The sequence below is a fragment of the Balaenoptera borealis genome, assembly GCF_965194805.1.
Source record: "Balaenoptera borealis genome assembly, chromosome: 12".
In the NCBI taxonomy this organism is placed as follows: Eukaryota; Metazoa; Chordata; class Mammalia; order Artiodactyla; family Balaenopteridae; genus Balaenoptera; species Balaenoptera borealis.
The window spans coordinates 82013939-82027773 of record NC_138869.1 but is presented as its reverse complement, the minus strand read 5'-3'; the positions used below and the strand labels follow the sequence as shown (position 1 = coordinate 82027773).

Here is a 13835-nt window from a genome sequence, read left to right as displayed (position 1 = left end):
TAAAAAGGAACGAAATTGAGTCATTTGTTGAGACGTGGATGGATCTAGAGACTGTCATACAGAGTGAAGTAAGTCAGAAAGAGAAAAACAAATATCGTATATTAACGCATGTATGTGGAACCTAGAAAAATGGTACAGATGAGCCGGTTTGCAGGGCAGAAGTTGAGACACAGATGTAGAGAACGGACATATGGACACCATGGGGGGAAAACTGCGGTGGGGTGGGGATAGTGGTGTGCTGAATTGGGCGATTGGGATTGACATGTATACACTGATGTGTATAAAATTGATGCCTAATAAGAACCTGCAGTATAAAAAAACAAACAAACAAAACAACTAATACTAAACTTTCATTGGGTTATTTGTATGGAAATACGTTAATATAAATGTTTCAGAAATTAAAAAAAAAAAAAAAGCAGCTCATATCTTGGGACTTCCCTGGTGGTGCAGTGGTTAAGAATCCACCTGCCAATGCAGGGGACACGGGTTCAATCCCTGGTCCGGGAAGATCCCAAATGCTGTGGAGCAGCCAAGCCCTTGCGCCACAACTACTGAGCCTGTGCTCTAGAGCCCGCGAGCCACAACTACTGAGCCTGTGTGCTACAACTATTGAAACACCTAGAGCCCGTGCTCCACAACAAGAGAAGCCACCGTAATGAGAAGTCCGTGCACCGCAATAAAGGGTAGACCCCGCTCAAGGCCACCAGAGAAAGCCCGCACGCAGCAGCAAAGACCCAACACAGCCAAAATAAATAAATAAATAAAAATAAATAGATAAAAGAATTTACCATTGGCATAGGTTAATTAACTCTTATAAGCCTCAATTCCTTCATCGGTAAAACACCACCACACCTGCGAAGGTATGAGAGTGAAATTAGACATTGTATTTTGCCCCACACTGTCAAAAATGTTCATTCCTCTCCCTTTGATAATCACACTATTGAGAAGAAAGGCAATACATGGAAGAGGTACCAACTGTCCACTATTTACAAATCAATAAGGCCTGAGAAGTACTGCAGATAAATAGTTTAGAATTTTCTTCTCCTCCAAGAATTTGGGAGTAGCAATTGCATAGGAAGACAGTTAATCTAAGCAGTATTCCTTTAATTTACAAAGTGAGTAATTTTTATATGATGAATGGTGGGGAAGAGAATATGAATGCTTCCTAAACTTCATATTCTTGTTGCTTCATCTAAAGGACCAAGGATTTTTTGACACATTGAGAAAGCACAATGTGGGCAACCCAATGCTGAGTCTTTTAAAAAGTTAATGAAGATATTAAATAACCTTTGTACCCAATCATGGATTCAGCAAATTCGAACGGCTAGATTTTCAATATATTAGTTCTATTTGTATTTTTTCTATACTGGGAAATTTGAAAATATAGACAAGTGTAAGGAATAAAATAAATATAACTTCTAATGCCTCCATTGGAGAAATAACTACTACTAAAGTATTTGTACATTTCTGTGTAATCACAACCCTGAAATCTTGATTAGAGTTGTGTATAAATAAAAGGACAGAAAGATCTACTTTTCATAGACAAGAGGAAAAAAACTAAGAAATGGTATACACTAAAAATAGACTTTGCCCTAAAATTGAAATGAATAATCGATGCAAGATCATAATTAACTGTGTCGAAATCTGTTTTTTTCCATATTTTTTTTCTGATGGGCTTAGGAGCAATAGAAGTGGGCAGAAAGAAGTGGTATGTCCCTCACCTTTATAGGTATAATTCAAGTGCAACAGTCAAGTTCTTCAGCTTATTTTTTATTGTCCCTATCAGAGACAAGGTTGGTTCTATTATGATTCTACTGGCACCATATGACAGTCCTCTCTTGTTACATTACTTATAAATTTGGGAATCACGGCTCCTTTGAGATAACCAAGATCATTACGTTAGTTCTTCCCTCCTAGTTAGAGGTCCATGTACTACATGTTTCAATGTAGACCTTTGTTCTCTTTGACTTACTTCCTAGCAATGGCTTTACTCCCAGTTGTGCTGTTTCTGGCTGCTGTGCTGCTACCATCTTTCCCCACCGAAGCAAAGGTAAGGTTAAAGTGGAAAAATCTTTCCAGAGCTATCCAGGCAGCTCTGTGGGATGGCAAGGCACTTTGAGAGTGGAAGTAATGAGAGTGTCTAGTACATCACAGAGTACTCATTGGTAGCTCAGAGCACTTAATGCAATTATCTAGATGAAAGTTTAAGGATGAGCAGTCCAGTACAGCAGCCACCTGTCACACATGGCTATTGAAGACTTGAAATGTGGCTTTTCCAAAACAAGATGTACTGTAGGTATAAATTACACACCAGATTTCAAAGATTTAGTACAAAAAAAGAAAAATATTGCATTATTTTTATATGGAGTGTATGACGGAATGATATTTTACAAAATTAATGCATTAGGTCCTTAGGGCTGTTGTAAGAAATTAACACAAGTTTGGTGGCTTAGCCCAATAGAAATTTATTCTCTCACAGTTCTGGAGACCAGAAGTCTGAAATCAAGGTATCAGCAGGGCCATGCTCCCTCTGGAGGATCTAGGAGGGAGTCTGTTCCATGTCTCTCTCCCAGCTTCTGGTGGCTTCCATCAATCCTTGGCTTGTGGCTACATCACTGAAATCTCTGCCTCCATCTTCACATCACCTTCTCCTCTTGTGCTTCTTATAAAGACACGTGCCATTGGATTTATTTTTCATTCAGTATTGGTCCCTGTCCTTAGGAATGTACAAGTAGGCAGGAGAAATAGACGCATAATGAGATCATGGAGATAAAATGTGGTCAGACCCATATTCACAGTATTTGCAGAGCTTTGAAGGGGACTCAGTACTGGGGGAGCAGAGAATAACTTATCCCAGGGTGTCAGGGGAAGATCAACCAAGGACCCTGTCTATTCAGACTTACACTTCAAAAGCTTACTCATGCTGGGACTTCCCTGGTGGCACAGTGGTTAAGAATCCGCCTGCCAATGCAGGGGACACGGGTTCAAGCCCTAGTCCGGGAAGATCCCACATGCCGCAGAGAAACTAAGCCCTCGTGCCACAACTACTGAAGCCTGCATGCCTAGAGCCCGTGCTCGGCAACAAGAGAAGCCACCACAGTGAGAAGCCTGCACACTGCAACGAAGACCCAATACAGCCAAAAATTATAAATAAATAAATAATAAATTTATTTTTAAAAAAAATCTTACTCATCCTCATGTAACATCAGCCTTTTGTGTAAATTTAGGCTATCAAATTGCTATACCTTGTGGGAGCAATTCACACACCCTACTCCACCTCCAGGTTTAGGACCCATCCCCTCCAACACACACACACACACACACACACACACACACACACACACACAAAGATACACCAAAAATATCAGCACCTGATTTAATACCTTATCAGTTATATTTCTGTTTCTAAAAGGAACAAAGTCAGCAATAGTCCATTTACTGGATGGCTTTGCTCCCTCCAAATGGCCTTGGAGATTTTTTTAATGGGGTCTTTTGAGTGACCCTATAAAATCTACCTATAACAGGTAGAATCACCCATAGTCAACATCATTCTCAATGGTGAAAAACTGAAACCATTTCCACTAAGATCAGGAACAAGACAGGTTGCCCTCTCTCATCACTGTTATTCAACATAGTTTTGGAAGTTTTAGCCATAGCAGTCAGAGAAGAAAAAGAAACAAAAGGAATCCAAATCGGAAAATAAGTAAAACTGTCACTGTTTGCAGATGACATGATACTATACATAGAGAATCCTAAAGATGCTACCAGAAAACTAGTAGAGCTAATCAATGAATTTGGTAAAGTAGCAGGATACAAAATTAATGCACAGAAATCTCCTGCATTCTTATACACTAATGATGAAAAATCTGAGAGAGAAATTAAGGAAACACTCCCATTTACCATTGCAACAAAAAGAATAAAATATCTAGGAATAAACCTACCTAAGGAGACAAAAGACCTGTATGGAGAAAACTGTAGGACACTGATGAAAGAAATTAGAGATGATACAAACAGATGGAGAGATATACCATGTTCTTAGATTGGAAGAATCAACATTGTGAAAATGACTATACTACGCAAAGCAATCTACAGATTCAATGCAAGCCCTATCAAACTACCAATGGCATTTTTCACAGAACTAGAACAAAAATTGCACAATTTGTATGGAAACACAAAAGACCCCAAATAGCCAAAGCAATCTTGAGAAAGAAAAACAGAGTTGGAGGAATCAAGCTCCCTGACTTCAGACTATACTACAAAGCTACAGTAATCAAGACAGTATGGTACTGGCACAAAAACAGAAATATAGATCAATAGAACAGAATAGAAAGCCCAGAGATAAACCCACGCATATATGGTCACCTTATCTTTGATAAAAGAGGCAAGAATATACAATGCAGAAAAGACAGCCTCTTTGATAAGTGGTGCTGGGAGAACTGGACAGCTACATGTAAAAGAAAGAAATTAGAACACTCCCTAACACCATACACAAAAATAAACTCAAAATGGATTAAAGACCTAAGTGTAAGGCCAGGCACTATAAAACTCTTAGAGGAAAACATAGGCAGAACACTCTTTGACATAAATCACAGCAAGATCCTTTTTGACCCACCTCCTAGAGAAATGGAAATGAAAACAAAAATAAACAAATGGGACCTAATGAAAATTAAAAGCTTTTGCACAGCAAAGGAAACCATAAAAAAGACGAAAAGACAACCCTCAGAATGGGAGAAAATATTTGCAAATGAAGCAACTAACAAAGGATTAGTCTCCAAAATTTACAAGAAGCTCATGCAGCTCAATATCAAAAAAACAAACAACCCAATCCAAAAATGGGCAGAAGACCTAAATAGACATTTCTCCAAAGAAGATATACAGATTGCCAACAAACACATGAAAGGATGCTCAACATCACTAATCATTAGAGAAATGCAAATCAAAACTACAATGAAGTATCACCTCACACCAGTCAGAATGGCCATCATCAAAAAATCTACAAACAGTAAATGCTGGAGAGGGTGTGGAGAAAAGGGAACCCTCTTGCACTGTTGGTGGGAATGTAAATTGATACAGCCACTATGGAGTGGGAATGTAAATTGATACAGCCACTATGGAGAACAGTATGGAGGTTCCTTAAAAAACTAAAAATACAACTACCATATGAACCAGCAATCCCACTCGTGGGCATATACCCTAAGAAAACCATAATTCAAAAAGAGTCATGTACCACAATGTTCATTGCAGCTCTATTTACAATAGCCAGGACATGGAAGCAACCTAAGTGTCCATCAACAGATGAATGGATAAAGAAGATGTGGCACATATATATAATGGAATATTACTCACCCATAAAAGAAATGAAATTGAGTTATTTGTAGTGAGATTGATGGACCTAGAGTCTGTCATGCAGAGTGAAGTGAGTCAGGAAGAGAAAAACAAATACCATATGCTAACACATATATATATGGAATCTAAAAAAAAATGGTTCTGAAGAACCTAGGGGCAGGACAGGAATAAAGACACAGACATAGAGAATGGACTTGAGGACACAGGGAAGGGGAAAGTTTAGCTGGGACGAAGTGAGAGAGTGGCATGGACATATATACACCACCAAATGTAAAACGATAGCTAGTGAGAAGCAGCCCCATAGCACAGGGAGATCAGCTCAGTGCTTTGTGACCACCTAGAGGGGTGGGATAGGGAGGGTGGGAGGGAGATGCAAGAGGGAGGGGATATGGGGATATATGTATACATATAGCTGATTCACTTTGTTATACAGCAGCAACTAACACAACAATGTAAAGCAATTATATTCCAATAAAGATGTTAAAAAAATAAAACAGGTAGAATCATTTTACTAGAATACTGAATGCACTTCGACTGAACCTCAACATTCCTTCTCTAAATACATTCTAAATATATTCTTTCTCTAAAAACAGACACCATGTCAGGTAAAAGTTCCCCTTAAAGTCTAGGATGAGTCTTGAGGTCCACTCTTACCCCACTGCTGCAGCCTGATTGAATGTGGATGAATCTGTCTTCATGTTCTTATTGTATACCCTTGTACACGATATTATAAAATATTATAAAACATTATCACTTGTATGTCTAGAAAAATCACACTGAGGGTTCCCTTGAAACTAGAAATTGGCATTTGCGGCCTCAGAGGAGTTTTTAATTTGTCATGCCGTGAATTCCATTCCCATTCTCAAAACTTCAAACTACTTCTTCCCTATTTGTCATTGCCTTGGTTCAGTTCATTGGCAGTGCTTAACAACTCATAGTGGCTTGAACTGAGCACTTTGTAAAGTCATCTCAGAGCCCTTGAATTAACTTATTCACCCTTAAATGCAATTTTCAAAAATGTTTAAAAAATAACCCTAATTTTATTTCCCTGTAGGATCCAACCTTTACTGCTCTGTTAACCACTCAAATGCAAGTCCAAAGAGAGATTGTAAATAAACACAATGAACTAAGGAAATCAGTCTCTCCACCTGCCAGCAACATGCTAAAGATGGTAAGAAGCAAGAGTATAAATAAAGTGGTGTGAACCAGCAGTGGTAAGAGCAGGCAGCTAACTGGCATCTCTTAAAGACTTTTGTGGCTTACAAAGTTCTGTCTCTATTTTTCTATTTCATTTAGCTCTGTCATGGGCAGGGCAGAAATGAATTTTCCTTTATAATGGTTAAAGAACTTGTCAAGATTACAGGGCTCTTAAGTTGGGAAGGCAGAATTTGGAAGCCCAATCTTCAGACATCAAATGTGAAGGTGTTACATTTTTGGTTCACTATCTTCCCTAGTCGAAAATAAGAAATCTCCTATCCTTCAGGATCAATGCCATTTAGGGTAAATAACAGCCCATTTCCCAGGGAATAGTCCATAAAAGCTAGATATCTCCCATGTGGACACAGCGGGCTACAAATGGAATTGGCTATAAACTAGGTCAGCTTATTACTATTGAAATGTAGTCAGACTATCGCACATGTTAATTAGTATTTAGAGCAGCACCATTATTAAAAATCTTAGGTGTGGCTGCTATGCTATCATAGTCAGATAATATTGTATTAGGTATTTCTCTCGGTAGACATACCTGTGGACTTGTCTTTGTGTGGAAACTGGCACTGGGACAGATAAAGACACACACACACACATACACACAAACAAAAAGGTACTTTCATACCAATGATAATTAGATAATACGTCTACAGAAGTTTTAAAGTAATGCAAATCAGCCTACCAATTAGACTTTAAAGCATATACTTCACTGGAGTTGAATCTTTGTGTATTTTGTTTTTCTTGTGACCTTTAGGAATGGAGCAGAGAAGCAGCAGCAAATGCCCAGAAGTGGGCAAACAAGTGCACTTTAGAACACAGTAATCCAGGTGACCGGAAGACCAGTATGTAAATGAGTCAATGTTTGTTGAATAAATGAGCAAATAAAATATTAGATAAATAAAATAGGATAGACCATTCTGGGGCATTGTATTCAGAAGACTTTGTGAATAAATGTTGTTTATATGGCTGTATTTTTAAAATTAAACTATCTGTATATAGAGAGATATGATAAGTACTATTTCAACTATAAGTTGATTATTTACATTATGCAAATTATTTCTTAAGCAGCATCTCATTTGCTCCTCTTGATCAGCTCATGGTGAACAGGTCATGCATAATCATTTTCCCGATTTTAAAGATTAAAAAATAAGGATGCGGAAGGAATGAATTATGCAAGAACACAACTGGAAGGAGTATCATATACTGGAAAGTTAACCAGGCTTCCTGATTTCTCACCCTTTGTCCTTTTTGTGATATTGTGTAGCTGTATGGTGTTTTGAAATCAGATTATTTTGCATTCACAAAATGTGTTAAAATATGTTGAACTCTTCCTGAATTTTACTCTAAAAATATTTAAGCTTTTTTTAATCAGGATGAATATTTTGGGTGTGTTGATTCATTTTTTAAAGTTTTGGTAACAAATTGTCAAGTATTTTGTACAGACTGTGTGCCTATAATGCATAGAATAATATACTAGACTCAAAAAAACTTTGAGACGTATCTTACCAATGATCATAAAAGCCATGAGAGAAAAAAAACTTGTATTCACAAACCTTACATAAAATGTTTCACATTATCAAGCATGATATACACATAGGTAAGCCCAATTTAAAGGTAGTGAATAACTTACCTGTTATTTCAGTAGAATTATTCTTGTTTATATTGTTGATGCAAACATTATGATGAAATTACAACAGGAGGCAACTGTGTTCAGTAGAACATTGGAACAAATGGTCTTAAAGATCCAAGTCTACTGTTAGTTTCTTAGTTTCTGTCTTTCTCTATTAAAGGAGATATCCAAAAATATTTTATACTCTCTTTAAGCAGCACATAAACATTATATTTCAAGTCACCAAAATGTAAATATTAAGAGAGGGCTGAAAAGGGTAGAGAAAAGTTTCTGGACTGCAAGTCACTTCTTTCTTCTTTAAATTAATTTTACTGTGGTAAGAACACCTATCTTTTTTTTTTTTTTAGTGTTTAAAAAATTTTATGCTGCTAATAACACTTAACATGAAATCTACCCTCTCAAGAAATGTTTAAGTGTATGATACAATATTGTTGATTGTAGGTGCCATGCTGTCTATCAGATATCTAGAAATTATCTCGCTTACCAGAAAGTTTATGCCCATTGATTAGTAACTCCCCATTCCTCCTTCCCCCCAGCCCAGCAACCACCATTCCACTCTTTGATTCTATGAATCTGACTATTTGAGATACTTCATATTGATAGAATCAGGCACTAGTTTTCTTTCTGTGACTAGCTTATTTCACTTAGCAAAATATCCTCAAGGTTCATTCATGTTGCTGCATGTTGCAGAATTTCCTTCTTTTCTAAGGATGAATGATATTCCATTGTGTGTATATACCACATTTTGTTTATCCATTCATCTGCTGATGGACATTTAGGCCATTTCCACATCTTGGCTATCGTGAATAGTGCTGCAGTGAACATGAGAATGCAAATATCTCTTCAAGATCCTGATTTCAATTCTTTTGGATAAATACTCAGAAGTGGGATTGCTGGATCATTTGGTAGCTCTACTTTTAATTTTTTGAGGAACCTCCCTACTGTTGCCTACAACAGCTACACCATGTTTTATTCTCACCAACAGCATACAAGAATTCCAATTTCTCCACGTCCTCACCATCACTTGCTGTCTTTTGTTTTTTGATAACAGACATCCTGACAGGTGTAAGGTTATATCTCATTGTGGTTTTGATCTGCATTTTTCTGATGATTAGTGACATTGAGCATCTTTTCATATACCTGTTGGTCATTTGTACGTCTTTTTTGGAGAAATGCTGTTCAAGTCCATTTTGCTCAAGATTCTTAGTCATTTCCTCAGGCAGCCCCCAGAAAAGATGGATCTCTGACAGTCCATCCAACTCTTTCCCTCCCCAGGGAGAGGCTAAGAGCTGGAGTATTTTGTTTGTTCACTCTGTGCTGAACCAGGAAGGGAGGCTATGGCAACTGCCAGCCCAAGTATCTGTCTCTGTTCTCACTAGCCGCAGGCAGCGAGTTTATGCTAGGTCTTGATAGTATTCCAAAACAGGCAAGTCAGGAGCCAGTCCTTCAGGCAGCCTCTGGAAAATGGGTGGCATCAGATGACCAAACCAGCTTCTTCCCTCCCCAGGGAGAAGCAGGCAGCTGCGGTTTTTGTCGGCTTGCTCTGTGCTGAGCTGGGGAGAAGGGCTATGGCATCTACCAATCCAAACTGCCATCTCTGTTCTCCCCCAGGGAACAAGATTGTGCTCCAGGACTGGCAAGAAAGATGCCAGTTCTTTGGGTAGCCCCAGAGAAACTGGAGCACTGGACACGTTGATCAACTCTGCCTCCCAGGGAAGAAAGGAAAAAATGAAAGGATTTTTTCATTTGCTTGCTCTGTGCTGAGCCAGAAGGAGGAGTTATGGTGTCTACCAGCCCAACCACCATCTCCATTCTTAGCCGACTGTCTGACCTCCAAGACTAGCAAGACAGAAGCCAGCCTTCTGGGGCGCCCCCTTGGAAACGTTGGGTTGCTGGACACATGAGCCAACTCTTTCCCTCCCCTGGGAGAAGCTGGGAGTTAGAGGGTCTCTTCCTGATTGTATAACACTCTGCTGAGGGTAGGGATTCTCGCAAGAGGGTTTTCCAATCTTCTAGACGCTTCAGTGAGTCTGGTTTCATATCCCTCAGGGTAAGGAAGCCTTTAGTTTTGTTTTTGGATTTCTGACAAGGGCAATTTGTTCATGAATTGTTGCTGAATCAGTGTGTGTATTGGGGAAAGGAGAGTCCAGGGCTTCCTACCTCACCATTCTGCTGATGTCACCCTCTGCAAGGTCCTTCCTGCCTAACTCTCTGAGGGGAATTTGGCCTTGTGACATTATGATTCTCGGATTAAGGGAAGATCTACAAGTTTTGAACACCTTCCTGATGTCAGTTGCCTCTTGATTGGGACTCTTAAAGACTGCCCATAAACCTTTTTTTTTCAAAGTTTATGCAGATTCATAATCATAAATATTTATTCTGGGTCCTATATGTGAAAAATCTCTGCTGAGGGTGGGTAAGAGGAGAGAAAAAATAAAATTTGGTTGTTGCCTTTCATAAGCTTACAATACAAAGCTGAGAGCACACACATTATACCTGTAAAGAATTTAGCATGAAAAAGAATGCATCTTTGACAATCCAGAGGGAGAAGGATTTTGTTTGGTTTGGTCTGGTTTTAATTTTTTTTGAAATATAGTTAATTTACAATGTTGTGTTAGTTTCAGGTGTACAGCAAAGTGATTCAAATATACATATATATATATATTTTTACATTCACTTCCATTATAGGTTATTACAAGATATTGAGTATAGTTCCCTGTGCTATACAGTAGGTCCTTGTTAGAATAAAGTCTTCTCAACCTATTCAAAGTTTGCATATTGTGGCCAGCCTCAGTGGGCTAGGTAGATCTGTCTTCTATTCAGCTTTACAGTTGAAAAGGAATGGAAGCATCTTTTTCATGTATTAACAGTTAGCAAATACAGGCACTGAGTTTGAAGGGCAACATCCTTGTGTTCATATAGTTGACTTCTCTTGCCACGGCATGCTTTTTTGTTTTCTTCATGAGTGATCTGTTCACACTTAGGTACAAAATGTGGTGAGAATCTCTACATGTCAAGTAACCCTACTGCCTGGTCAGATGTAATCCAAAACTGGTTTGAAGAGCACCACAATTTTGTCTATGGTGAAGGACCGAAGAGCTCCAGTGCAATTGTTGGACATTATACCCAGGTAACCAGAACAAATGAAAAACTTCCACCACAAATGCTCTAACAGAGAAAGTTTCTCCTAATGATGACCAACTCCAATGTTCAATCTGGGGGAAGGGCTTGAGTATAATAGAGTCCTGGCATTTGGCTGGTATTTCATCTAGAACTGTCATTTTTTTTTCCATGGGCTGCAAAATTCTTGGCAAGGAAGTACACTCTGTACTTTTCCAACATTATAAATGGATAAAGTAGTGAATATACATGAAATTTAATATTTTTAAAGTTTGTGACTTTGTTTCAGTAATTTAAATATTTCCATAAGGTGTACGGCTACAAACTATAAGAGTCACTTTTTTTTCAAATATTTGGCTACGTTGGGTCTTCATTGGTGCGCGCAGGCTTTCTCTAGTTGCCGTGAGCGGGGGCTACTCTTCGTTGTGGTGCGTGGGCTTCTCATTGCAGTGGATTCTCTTGTTGTGGAGCACAGGCTCTAGGCACGCGGGCTTCAGTAGTTGTAGCATGCGGGCTCAGTAGTTGTGGCACGTGGGCTTAGTTGCCCCGAGGCATGTGGGATCTTCCCGGACCAGGGATGGAACCCGTGTCCCTTGCATTGGCTGACGGATTCCTAACCACGGCACCACCAAGGAGGTCCCAAGAATCACTCTTTTGTTTTACATTTGCTATTATTTGTTTTCTCAGTATTTTCCCCTCTTCTTTAATGTACTCTCATGTATTCCCTTATGCATTTGTAGCTTGTTTGGTACTCATCTTTCCGTGTTGGATGTGGAATTGCCTACTGTCCCAATCAGAAGAGTCTAAAATACTTCTATATTTGCCAATACTGTCCTGCGTAAGTATATACTTTAAAGTCGAATGCCAATAATTCCATCAGCAATTTAATATTTTAAAATACTCTTACATTTAACCAACCAAAATAAAAAAGCATATTTTAATAAAGAGAAAGGATAAACCTTTGGAAATACTGCTTAAGGTAAGATACATTCAACTTATCAGAGAAGAGACCAAGTTCTCATTTCCAAGAGTAAAAGCTGAAACTCTCTTTCCTCAATTATGAAGTCATGTCTTTTCTCTCAATTGCCTTTCCCCAGGGCTCAAGGTTATTCTGTGGGCACGTGTAGTATGCATTTCTCTAGATTTGATGTCGTCAGTTCTCACTAATTTCACACCCTAGGTGGGTGGAAGCTTGATGATTAAGCAAGAGGCAGTAGTGGAGTGAAAAATAAGGGATAGTAAATTGTGATTTCAGCCCTTTCTGCTGAAACGTTCCTATTCTTACTTATCTTGAAAACCACATATGTTATTATCATTAGAAATGATTCATTCTTCTGGGTCTCCAAGGTTTTTCAAGAGATCTTTAATATATTTCAGAGTCCAGAAAAAGGAAACATCTTAAGCTTTTGTTTCTCAGAAGTTTTCACAAAAAACTCCATAATGAACAATTCCTTACAGTCTTTATTTATAACAGGAAACATGCTCTTTCATTAAGCAAAATGTTTGAAGTTCTCCACAACAAATCCTATGGATAAACTGAAGACCTAACCTCAACATATCTGCTAGTCTTAATTTCTTTTAAAATTTGAAGTTCTTGACCACTACAGGCAGGGAGGCCCCAAACCAAGCCTCATACAGGATTTATTTGATACTATAGATGACCCAGGGGTATGGGTCTCCAGTTTGAGAAATATGACCTCCAAAGTCATTTTCCTGAAAACAGCTATTAGAGTTTAGTAGAAAGAATAGATAGGTCATTTGGGGAAGGACAACACGGGCCTAGGAAGACCCTGAGCTCACCTCCTCCCATGCACACACTGAATCTACACCTACACATATAAAGAAATTGCTCCTGAAGACCTGAAGGCTGATTTAGCAGCTTCTGTAGATAGAAGGACCACATAGAAATTAGTAGGAAAGATGGAGACACTGTATGCATGGGAACCCCACCCCCATTTCAGCGATCTGCAGTAGGAGGGATATAGCTGAGGGGCTTGAGAACAGAGTCACCTGCCCTGGGACACAGCAAAAAAAAACCCAGCAATTTAAAAAGCGCTCAGACTATACAGAAGGAAAATCCATCTACTATCCTGAGAGCTTCTTCCAAATGAACAGGGAACTGCTGGAGCCCTCTCCAGAGTCGGAGACACCAGTGAGCACCATTGTTTGGTCCCCCTGGGACTCCCCCAGTCCACACCTTTCCCAGCTGCAGCCCTAGCCATCCCACCAAGGCAGCCTTAAGCACAGTGCTCCCCAGGGACTTCCTCTAGCCTGGCCCATTCCAGTTCAAGCTGGTCTGCTAAAGCCACCAGTCACAAGCAGTCACAGGGGATGCTCTTACACAAGGCCACTCCTTCAAGACCAAGAGCAGTAGCTGTTTAGCCTAAATCATAGAAAAAAACCCAAAATTTAGCAACTATACTCCAATAAAAAAAATTTTTTTAATAATAATGAAAACAAAATTCAAACAAAATGAGGAGACAGGAATATGTTCCAAATGAAAGAACAGAATATAACCCCAGGAAAAAAC

The 13835-nt window shown here is 38.9% G+C and overlaps 2 protein-coding genes across 4 annotated transcripts in view; one reads left to right on the top strand and one right to left on the bottom strand.

Annotated features, from left to right (window-relative positions):
- CENPQ (centromere protein Q) overlaps window positions 1–13835 on the bottom strand; it is a 138555-nt gene that overhangs the window by 23919 nt on the left and 100801 nt on the right. The window lies entirely within an intron of this gene.
- LOC309608174 (cysteine-rich secretory protein 2-like) overlaps window positions 1–13835 on the top strand; it is a 29590-nt gene that overhangs the window by 10262 nt on the left and 5493 nt on the right. The window contains exons 2-6 of one of the 3 annotated variants that reach the window (XM_082347663.1): window positions 1980–2050; window positions 6401–6517; window positions 7310–7397; window positions 11170–11315; window positions 12046–12143. In XM_082347663.1, coding sequence (XP_082203789.1) covers window positions 1982–2050; window positions 6401–6517; window positions 7310–7397; window positions 11170–11315; window positions 12046–12143 — 518 coding nt within the window. In that variant the 5' untranslated portion in view covers window positions 1980–1981. The remainder of the gene's footprint in view (window positions 1–1979; window positions 2051–6400; window positions 6518–7309; window positions 7398–11169; window positions 11316–12045; window positions 12144–13835) is intronic. The other 2 variants (XM_082347664.1, XM_082347665.1) reach the window with 2 other exon arrangements.